This window comes from Vanacampus margaritifer, chromosome 7 (assembly GCF_051991255.1).
Source record: "Vanacampus margaritifer isolate UIUO_Vmar chromosome 7, RoL_Vmar_1.0, whole genome shotgun sequence".
NCBI lineage: Eukaryota > Metazoa > Chordata > Actinopteri > Syngnathiformes > Syngnathidae > Vanacampus > Vanacampus margaritifer.
Window position 1 is genome coordinate 16,338,937 of NC_135438.1, and position 11,927 is coordinate 16,350,863.

The 11,927-nt window shown below is 38.7% G+C and overlaps 1 protein-coding gene across 1 annotated transcript; it reads left to right on the forward strand.

The window, feature by feature from the left end:
• Window positions 1-752: 752 nt before the first annotated feature.
• LOC144055142 (long-chain fatty acid transport protein 1-like) lies at window positions 753-8,470 on the forward strand. Its single transcript, XM_077570869.1, has 13 exons — window positions 753-925; window positions 1,005-1,143; window positions 1,278-1,533; window positions 3,469-3,636; window positions 4,328-4,397; window positions 4,659-4,750; window positions 4,928-5,037; window positions 5,134-5,343; window positions 6,184-6,310; window positions 6,446-6,583; window positions 6,977-7,141; window positions 7,872-8,018; window positions 8,110-8,470. Exons 1-13 carry the CDS (start codon window positions 756-758, stop codon window positions 8,265-8,267), a joined length of 1,950 nt encoding a protein of 649 aa, XP_077426995.1. The 5' UTR covers window positions 753-755; the 3' UTR covers window positions 8,268-8,470.
• The last annotated feature ends 3,457 nt before the right edge of the window (window positions 8,471-11,927 follow it).

The window sequence follows — 11,927 nt, forward strand, 5'->3', positions numbered from 1 at the left end:
CAAAATGAATGGCAATTTTATATTATTCTAATTTGTAGTTCCTGACCGTAAAACGGTCATGAGGGCAGCTGTCGTGAGTATGATACCTTGAAATAAGGGTTGCATTGGCACCGATAGTTATTGGTTTAGCAATCCAATTACGTCCATTTTTTTTAAAACCAGAATTATTTATCAGTATTTTTAAAATCAAAATACACCAAAAAATCTGAATAATCTTTATCTCTGTTTGGACTACACTTTAATACTAAATATACATTATATACTTCAAGAACCAAGACAATTTGCCCACATTTTGGAATTCTTTTGCGAAAGTGTGTCAAATTGTAAAGCTTGTAAAACACATTCTGTTTGAGAGAATAAATTGAGAGGAGAGGAGCCAAAAGACATTCTTCTCCTTTTGCAAAATAAATGTTCTTAGTCAGTCTGTGCCTTTTCATTTGTCCTAAGAGCAGATTTTGCTTTAACCCTGACAGTAAGAAATGACAAATAGGAATGACTGACATGGTTGTGCCCTGAAGGCAATAAATCGCAGTCAGCCAGAGCTGCTGTGACGTCGGGCTCATTGCTCCAACCTGCTCTTCTGTCAGCGTGCTCATCAGACATTTTGCTTCACACAAGTGAGCTGCAAACATCGGACGGTAAAACTCCTTCAGAGTCGTTTTACTTGAACGGGTGGGCATCTTTTTCACCACGGAATTACAAGATACGTGCTGTGTAAGTGACTGACATCTGATTGTGTCTTAGCAGTTACCACCATGCATCCTCTAAGTGCTGTCATTGGCTGCCTCACTGTGTTGGGGGCTTTTGTGTTGCTCCCCTTGACATGTCTCAGCACAATGTTGGCTGCGTTCGGAATCTTCATAGCATGGAGGTTCCATTGGAAGTTCGTGCAAGTGGCTCTACACACCTTCAAAAGAGACGTCTTGTAATATACTCTTAACTCTCATCTGAACTATGCTTCTTGTATTCCAATGTTCTCACATTCCTCCATCATTTTCTGGTAGATGTCTGATTGTGATACTGCGAGTGAAGTTTGCGATGTACCGAAATGCCAGAGAAAGGAAAACGATACCTGCCTTGTTTGCCAAGACGGTTGCAAAGCACCCAGACAAACCAGCACTCATCTATGAGCCCACTGGAGAGGTGATTACATTTCAAATGATTTTTCTTTACTACATCAACAAAAGTGCATCTTCATCAGCAGCACATGAGCCATCAGGCCTAATTTGATGATAACTTGCTTTCGTATCATGAATTTCTGATTTTGTTGTTTCCAGGTCTGGACTTTCAGGGAACTGCAGGAACAGTGTCATGCTGTGGCTCACTGGGCGCTGGCACGAGGCTGGGCGGAGGGGGACGTGGTGGCATTGTACATGGAAAGCCGTCTTTTGTTGGTGGCCCTGTGGTTGGGCCTCGCCATGGTGGGAGTGGAAGCCGCTTTCATCAACTGCAACCTGCGCTTGAAATCACTGCAGCACTGTGTTAGTGTGTGCGGGGCTCGTGCTCTGGTGTTTGGGAGCGAACTAACTGAAGGTGGGAAAGTAGAGCATACACTCACAGGTCATTTCATTAGGTACATGCACGATCGAATGAGAACCAACACAAGAGGTGTATGAATAATTCTTAAATACTGACACTGCATTAGAGAAATTAATTTAAAAGGGCAGTTTTGCAGTTTAAAAATAAAAAATAAAAAATACATTTTGCCATATCAAGCATAAGCAACTTAAATGCTGGAGGGGGCCCACAATTTTTCCTCAGTGCTAATCAGGGGCCACATAGGACCGTGCTTTTCCCAACCACGTATAACAAAAATGCTATTTTAAATATCGACAAAATCTGTGTATATGTCCAACCCAACAACAAATGGTTTGAAGCAAACAGCTAAATAATCACATACAGTTTTTTTTTTTTGCTGTCCCCCCCCCCCTTTTTTTTACTGGGATTTTGTGTGTGTGTGTGTGTGTGTGTGTGTTTACACATTTACCTTCATTTCCCATGACAAAAAAATATTATGAATATAGACTATTTTAAATGTTAATCAGCATTTTCTGGATACTTGTTTTTAGGGTTTCTAAACAAAAAAATTGTAAAAAAAACAAAAAAACAAACACAAAAACCTTTTGTGTGTGTGTGTGTGTGTCTCTGTGTGTTTGTGTGTGTGTGGGGAGGGTTATATTACATCATGGGGACCATTTTCTGTGTTTGTACTATTATTGTGGGTACCACATGTCTTTGTGGGGACATTTTGGTGGTCCCCATGAGTCCAAACCTCTTTTTGAGGGTCAAAACGTTGTTTTAGAGTTTAGGTAGAAATTGGGTTATGTTTGAGGTTAGGGTAAGGAATGGGGGTAGGCAATCATTTTTGATGGTTATGGTTAGGGAAAGGGGTTATGCATTATGTCAATGAGATGGCCCCACTGGACATTTAAACCCACCATGTGCGTGTTTGTGTGTGCTTGTGTATTATTTATATTTGTACATACTACATTGTGAGGACCAAAATACATCTTTAACCAACAGATTGAGGACATTTTTGTGAAGTGAGGACATTCTGGCCAGTCCTCACAACTCAAGACCTCTTTTTGAGGGTCAAGACTTGGTTTTAGAGTTTAGGTTTGAATTGGGTTATGGTTGAGGTCAGGGTAAGGAATGGGGGTAGGCAATCATTTTTGATTGGAAGGGGCTAGGAAATGCATTATGTCTATGGATGTCCTCACAATTGTATAAGTACAAGTGTGTGTGTGTGTGTGTGAAAATGAATCAAGGGGCCAGTCAGAGTGTGGTCGGGGGCCACATGTGGCTCACAGGCTGCCAGTTGCCCATTCCTATCATACACTGGCTGCATGACTTGATAATATAATATCTTTTAAACGATCTTTTGAAAAGTTATCCTTCTACTGCCCCATGTTATGCTGCTATTTTTTATTTTAATTATTAATTCCATGCATTATCTGAACTGCATATATATATTTTTAAACCGACTCAGTCGAACCATCCTATGTAATGTATCCATTGATTGCAGCAGGATGCCTGTCAAAATGGCACTTAATGGGAAGATGGGTTGGGGGGGTTAAAATAATACAATATAAAACAATGCTTCCACAGGTTTGATGCCCACTGCTCACATATTTATAAATGAAATACATTAAGACATAAAGTCAATGACATTTCATAGCCTGAGAAGTCATACGGTTTAATTCGACTTCCTGCCGCCAAATTGTCAATCGGCTGGACACTCTCCTTGTGCCCGCCCAGTTTGCGCAGACCGGTTTGCCAAATTAGAAAACGTGTGAGGCATTTCCTATTGATACGAAAATTAGAATCCGCCGGCATTTGCGCCATGGCACAAACAACACAAACAAACTTTGTCATCCAGTTCTTGAACTGGATTTCATTAGTTTGCACATAAAGTGAGGATCATAATGAGTCAACAATAATGACTTTGTTTTTTGTTTTTTGCTTCAGCTGTGTTTGCAGTGGGAGGCTCCCTGCCCTGCGACATGGTTACATTTTGCAGTGGTGAACAGGCAGATGAGGAGAAGCTCCGTTGTCTCAAAGCTGCGAATCTGGATAACATGCTAGCACAGTCACAGAAGCATCCGCCAAATTACACACTAAACAAGTCATTCAACGGTGAGTCTTTAGCCATGTGCGTGAGTGTGAATCAAGTTGATGGTCTGATTGCGGTGCCATATCCTAATATTGTTACATATTATACATGTCACAATGTTGGGATTGCAAAATCTCTATTTTGTTAAGCAAGTTTTTGCAGGCAGAGCAAACATGCACACAGACATTCATGGATGCACGTACGCACACTCACTTTAAACTTTTTTTTTTTTTACTTTACAAAAGATCTTGAAGGTAGTTTTCTCGTTTCTTGTTTACGTTGAAATTCATTGACAAGTTGATTCCTGTTTGCTTTCTACATGTTCATATCGATAATGTTTGCCTTTAATTTTGACCTTTCACCCCCACACAACATTCCAAACGTAATGCTTGTCGAGTCTTTGCCTGCAAAGCCTGTCAGAAACATTGACAGAGAAACAATTCCTTCAAGGAATGATGGGGGAGGTCTGCTAGCAGTACCACACAAATGTCTTCTTGTGAGAATATCTGGAAGAAGCTAGAAAATGCCCGTGGCAATTTCTGCCCATAAAAATATCTAAAATGTTTCGGTGAGATAAAAAATTGGGTTTAGAACTCTGAACAAACTGATTGATTGATTTACGGATGAAAAGATTTGCATTTGAAACCCTTTTCATTTGAAAGGTTTATGATGGGTTCACTTATATTCCTCTATCTTCCCTTTCACTGCATGTAGACAGACTTTTCTACATTTACACCTCTGGTACAACAGGAATGCCAAAAGCAGCTGTGGTGGTGCACAGTCGGTGAGTTGGCGTGAGTGTTCACAGAAACGTGCCCTGGAGGGTTTTAGTGGAATGTTGAGGACCAAAATGGTAGAGGTTACCACGTTTTTACAGTATCACAGTGTTATATTTTCTATAAGATGCCTAATAAACCCAAATTACAATACCAAAAAAATACAGGCATTTGTGGTTTAATTATTTGATGCTAGGAAAAGTGAATGTGATGAAGGTTCTAATCAGATTTGTCAGTGATCTCAAACAACATTTTCCCTCTTACGTTAGGTATTACCGTATTGCTGCATCAGGTTTTTATTGTTTTGGTTTACAACGTGATGACATCATCTACAACTGCCTTCCTCTATATCACTCTGCAGGTAAGTCCATTTTGCACATTCATTTGTCAAACAATGAATCGTTGGATTTCAATTGAACCATGTTTTTTATTTTTATTTTTTTTTAAAAAGATAAAAAAAGAAAAGAAAACTATAGTAGTATGAAATAATTATCATTCACAACATGAAACTTTTATAGTCCAATGTGTGTACTTGCAGGGACTATCATGGGCGCAGGTCAATGTTTGCTCTTTGGTCTGACGGTTGTCATCAGAAGAAAGTTCTCAGCCAGCAGGTTCTGGGAGGATTGTGTTAAACACAGCTGCACTGTGAGTATATTATGTCATTTTTAATGATAATTGTTTGATAATTGCAAAAAATCTTTGATTTTTGATAGATTTGCTACTCTTGTACTTTATGCGCAGGTAATTCAATACATAGGAGAGATTTGCCGTTACCTTTTAGCCCAGCCGGTTCACCCATCTGAAGGACATCACCGGGTCCGTGTCGCCCTTGGTAACGGCCTCCGTGCATCCGTGTGGGAGGAGTTTGTTCGGAGATTCCGAATAAAACATGTCGGGGAATTTTATGGTGCCACAGAGTGCAACTGCGGCCTCATCAACATTGATGGAAAGGTGCATTTCTTTGCATTTCACTCTCACAGCAAAATGTGTTTTTTTGGGGAGAAAGTAAAAAACAACAACACTTGTTTCTGAAAAAAAAAATCAAAAATGTTTTTCCCCAAGAAAAATAATCTTGAAAAATAATTTTTGCATTAGAAAATTGCTCTCAAATTAAGGAAAAATACCTAACATTTCTTAATAGTACATGACAGCTAATATTAAGAAAACAATTACTCAGAACAAGCTCAAATGATGGTTTACATGAAATGACCAGCGGAAGAGCAATACTTTTTTTTTCTTATTTTAAGAGGAAATCAATTGCACAATTTCTGAATTGAGAAATTAAGGAATAACATGGCAATTAAAGTTTGAGCCGTTTTTGTTTTCAAGCACATTTTAAATACACTACTGCTACAGCCATGCACTACACGTTTCATGAAAATATGTCCTAATTTAAGCTTTATTTGCTATGTGAAATTTCCAAGTAAATTGTCAATTCTCAAATTAAGAGAAAAAAATCTGTACTCATGAAAAGATACCACTTATTTTAAGTAGACTTTTCTTACATAACAGAAATTCTTGCTTGCAATAATCAAATTCTACTCAATCTTTTGTCAAGATTTTCTAATTTTAAGACTTGTTACTGTTTTACAGGTGCTAGATTTATATACAAATTTTAAGAATTCTTGCCAAGCTAATTTTGCTTACCCCACTGGCAGATTTTTTTTTGCTTAAAATAAGAACATTTATAAATTTGAGGAAATCTTGCTTATTTTTAGCATGGCTTTTTTGCAGTGGCTTGGGCTTTATCTTCAGTCATATGCCACATTATTTATGTTGTTTCTTGTTCAGGTGGGCGCATGTGGTTTCAGCAGTCGCATCCTGCCGAGCTTTTATCCCATCAGACTGGTCAGGCTGCAGGAAGAGAGCAGAGAATTGCTCAGAGATGCACAGGGACTCTGCATAACCTGTCAGCCTGGTAGCCTTGAATACGTGTACTCACTATTTGCATGCACAACAAGCTTTGACGAGGTTTAAAATGGACTCCTTTCATTCGCAACAGTAAAAATACTGAAACATCAATTAACTTATCTCAACCTATGTTGACTCCCAGGTGAACCAGGGATGTTGGTGGGCTGCATCAATGACAAAGATCCACTCAGGAGATTCGATGGCTATGCTGATCAGGATTCCAGCAGTCAGAAAATTGCACACAATGTCTTCAAGATGGGGGACTCGGTCTATGTCTCAGGCATGATGCACTTTGTCATTTTTGTCCATCAACTATCCAATATGGCTCCAGCCAAGCCCTAATAGGTTATTGAATTAGTGAAGCGGTTTGTCACAGTGATTTAGATTTTATAGTGTGCATCAAGACATGGCCGCAAGGCTTGTCTGTGTTTATGAGTGCATGGCACCTGGAGGATTCAACCTGACATGACATGCTAACAACTAATTTAATTGGCACTTCAATATATTGTTTGGCGATGAATCCACACCCCCCAAAAAAGTCCATAGGCCTACTTGCTTTTATTTTTGTGTCTGAAAAAAAATATTTCCCTTTTGGAATAACAATTTGTAAAAAATAAATAAATAAATAAATAAATAAATAAATCTAATAAATAGTGTCCCCTTGTTTTCTCAGGTGACGTACTGGTGATGGATGATTACGGCTACATGTATTTCAAGGACCGCTGCGGTGACACCTTTCGCTGGCGAGGGGAGAATGTTTCCACCACAGAGGTGGAAGGAGTCCTCAGTGGCCTGCTGGGACACACCGATGTCGCCGTCTATGGAGTTTGTGTGCCAGGTGGAGTGGCGTGGCTTTATGTTCACAATGCAATGACAAAATGCGATGATATGTTGGAAGAAATCAACCAAATGATATGTCAAAAATATTTATGCAACTGAAGAAGGGATAACTGAACAATAACTGCTGACTCTGCTTGACTGTAAAACCATAAATTTCTACAGACTTTAAGTACGTTCTCACTCTTACAATGCTAGGTGGCTAAATGTTAATAATAGTATTATTATGTTAACATTAATAACCCTTTATTTATTTATTGTTTTGTTCAAAACAACTCAACAAGTTGGGTCAAGTAGTGGAATGCTCCCTACTAATTAATTAACAATTTTATTTTTAACCTAAATTAGGTTATTTTTGACCCAACTTATACAATAGCTACATGACTTTACCAATTTTATTTATAAAGGGGAAGTCAACCTCAATTTTTATTTTTATTTTTTACAATACTGTAATATACTCTATGCAGCCCCCACTAGTCTAAACACGCTATTGTGATTAATATTGCATTTGTGGAATATGAGTTAAGCAGCAAAATGCTTCTCTTGGGGCAGCCATTTTGCCACTTATTGTTGACTAATAATGGTGCACATTTGCTCAGGGCTCAGCTAACAACCAATCATGGTTGAGCTGTTTTCTAAAGCTTATTGTAAAGAACATTTTTGGGTTGACTTCCACTTTAAGATAATAAATTAAGCGCTTTTTGTCACAACCTGTGAATGTGTGTTTACAGGTGTGGAGGGAAGAGCATGTATGGCAGCAATAGCACATGCAGGAGGCCTCTTTGATTTTGATGCATTCTTGTCCTTTGTCCAAGAAGCCCTTGCCCCTTACGCTCGTCCGGTCTTCCTGCGGCTCATGCCAGCTGTTGACACGACAGGTGAGACACCAGTGGATACTTAAACAGTAAAACCACACTCATACACGGGGGGGAAAACACTCACAACATTGTTTTTCTGCTTCACTATTAGGCACTTTTAAGATTCAGAAGATGCAGCTCCAGAAGGAAGGTTACAAGTCACAAAACCCCAGAGAAAAGATCTATTTTCTTAACAGCGCTGCTGGATGTTATGAGGCTGTCACTGATGAACTATATGACTCCATCACGGAGGGACGTGCGCGACTATGAGAATGAAGAGACATACATTGTTAACCATGGCAAATGGGTTTTTGTATCCTCACATGAGAGCAATAAAAATGGAGGGGAAAAAAGGATTGTGCATGAGTGTAACTGCAGAGAGGCACCTACCAGAATTCAGTGATTATAAAAGAGATTTAACCACCCTTACACATTTTAAGGTGAAATTGGGAATAAAAGATAAACCATACAATAAACAACCGTTTTTGTTTTATTTGTAGCAATGTAGCTGAGCACTGTTTCACAGTTCTGTGGACGTCACTGTGCAGTGCCTGATTCATTGTTTTATCCTGCTTATTTAGCACCATCTAGCGGGCAAAAATGATGGCGAGGTATGACACAATATGGACAAAAGCATGGACAGTTCCAAACGTACGTTACATTTACGTCACAAGTCAAAATGGTGGTCTTTCTTGGTGAAAACAAGATCTCCACTCATTAAAAAGCATTGGACTTTGAATCGTTGCAATTTTATTTGTCGGGATTATTTTGATTTCAAAATGTGATGAAATGTCATTTGACTGCTATAATGATCTGCCTGCAGAGGCAAAGATGAATATAAATGCAAACAGCAACGGCACTGTTTTATGTTATAATATTATTCCCTAGGCGTTATTGTGACCATTTTTTGGCTTTTTGTTGATTCTGACCAAGCCATTTCAAAATAAAATACTACCCACGGGTTAAAAAATAAAAAATTAAAACGTATGTCATCTGAATATTGTACAGTACGAAATGCTATAAACTGTTTTCTGTTTGAAAATAAAATGTTCGCTGTGCGAGGTGTTAGATGTGGTTAAAGTAAGGTTTATTAGGTTTAGGGTTCCTTTCATCACCAAGCTCACCAAATCATGAGCTCAATCGATGGACTTTGCTTAGTACACCGGTCACACTTATCACGCTAAAACAAAAAAGAGCTTCCCCCAATCTGTTCCCAAAAAGCAGAAAGAATCCAGTCCAATAATGATTTACATTTGTGAGGAGGAGCACTCACACCATGTGTGTGTTGTGTGTGTTAGCCCCTCCTTAAGACTGTATGAATTGATTTATGCAAAGGCATCTGTTCGCAATAGTTATGCACAGGGTGAGAAAATGGCCACGCTGTGGTCATGTGGAGAGATTTCTGATGCAATGGCATGCAACAGCCATGAGAGGGCTCCTTCTGTGTGCTCCTCGGAGACGTTTGTTCTCACTTGATGACTTTGTACAACTGTATGGCTTCGTGACAATTTTGTAACCCGAAGAAACGGCTACAGTCAGGCTCATTGTGTACACTGGCTCTCATAGAGCGGCTTTGCACACTACTATTTATGGGACAATTGTTTTTCTTGGGAAATAATTCAGTTTTTATGTATGATGTGGACATGTTCGATGGTAGATTGTTTGTAAGTATTTGAAGAAAGAGCCAAAAAAGGGTCGTGATTGAGTGTAGTAAGTAGAGTAATTTTGTTTTGCAGTGAAAGACACATTTCCTGACAATATCCGCAAAAGTTGATTTGACGGAACATTGGTTCTCCTCGACGACCGTGAAGATTCCAGTTATCTCAATTCAACTTTTGCGGATATTGTCCGTTATGAAAACACAAACTCGCATTACCGTGACCTGGATGCCAGAGAATATACGAAGCTATAACAGGCCAAACATAACACAAGGATAACTGATTTCTTGTTGCATTCAGCTGCGGCCGCCGAAGTAAACTAAGTCCTGCGTGTCTACATATTGTTTACGTGAAGGCTTCTCACTTGACTTGGATGCTGAAGGGGACCAAGCAGGCTGTGATTCATCATCAGGAAATTGCACAGGGAGCATTGGAGGAGCAGGTGGTGGGTGATACACATATGGAGCCACTTTGGCTTGGTTCAGCTGGAATGTACTAAATGAAAGCAGGGAACAGTGGGGTGTGTAGTTGGCGGAACTGCTGTTACATTTAGGCTCTATTAGTCTTAATAGGAGGCCAACTGAAAGTGGTCGTCACTAATGGCAAGATGAAAAGTTCGATGTTCAGACAATTTGTGTGTGCACGGTGCAATTCACCCTGCAAAAGCGGGTTGACTTTTATGACCTAGGATTTATGAGGCTGTGCTGAGGATAATTTGATGTCCCTGTCAGTTTTACAGCCTTACTTGACTTTCAACATTGGCAAGCACGATTGCATTCATTTCTATAATCAGATCCAAATGAACTGTTAAACAAAGCAAACAAAAAATAAATGATCCTTCTTGATTTTGACCACATTGCGCTTGAAAAGCAATGCTGTCGAATAGTAGGTCAGTATTTATCTAATATCTAATAACTTGACAAAATATATTTAAAAAAAAAGATCAATTACATTATTCTTATGCACTACGGTATATGGAAAACCTACTAGTTTATTAACATAGGCTAAATGACAATTCCACAGTAAAAAAAAAAAAGACAGTAGAAAATTTAAGAAAAATGCAATGAAATAAGAAAATAATTACTTCAAATAAGAAAAAATATCTGCCAACAGAACCAGAAAACTTTACTTAAATTTTCCTGTAAGATTTTGAAAAATAAGAAAATAATACTGGGCCCATATCAACCACAGGCACATCAAATTCATGGGAGGGGATTTTTATTTTTTAGTTAACTCACTGCAAAAAGAGAGTTGCTTTGTTTTAAGTGTGCCTCAGGCAACATTAATTATTTGACTGACAGAAATAATCTCAAGGAATGTGAGGTTAAATGCCTAACTGCTGTACACACTTTTAATAGCTCATGCAATTTCTAAATTCAAATTAATTGATGCATTCTTCCCAGCTCTTGTGCTTATAACTATATGCATGAGAATGAAACAAGCTGAGTGGTCACAGTACATTAAATTCAAGGATGATTGAATGATTTCCAATGACAACTCACCCGATGACACCTCTCCCACCTCTGGGCCTACTTGGATTTGTTTTTTTTAATGTTCCTATCTGTCCATCATGTCTTCCCTCTCTGCTGTCAGTAGGCTGACATAAGCCGATTTGTTCTTCAGGCTGGTGTCAAGATTTGTGACTCTCTTTTGACACTCGGCAGATTGTGTATGGACAAGCATAAAGTGGATGAGGCTTGCATAAACTCAAATTGCAGTTCATTTTCTGTTATTATAATCACTGCCAGCATTTAGATACCGTATATTTGAGTGTATATGTATGCATGATTATCATTCATTTTGTTTTAAGAAGCTACTGTATTCTATCTGTTTCGATTTGACCATCCTGACTTAATCTTTAACTCTCAACAAGACTTTGACCTTTTTCACTGATACAGCAAGACCCATGCGAGGCAAAAAGCAGTGTCCATGAAGCCCTGAGTTGTTCATGGAAGAAATTGCACAGGTCTCAACCCCATTAACTCATAAACAATGAATAGAGCAGATCTTGTAAGCCATCAAGTCCTATTTCAGTTTCAAGTTGAACATCTGATGGAGTTCTGTCAGAAGACACTGCAGCATCTTGTAGACAGTCTTTTCTCATGCCAGCCTGTTAACTACCAGCTTCTCTATCATTTTTTTAAATGCACATACAAATAATGTGTATTTATTTGTTTTCAGTTGTCATCCTAAACTATAGGAACATGTTATTTTGATAGCATAAAAGTTGAGTGAGGCGGGCACGCGACTTAATAGGCAACTAACTTACCTC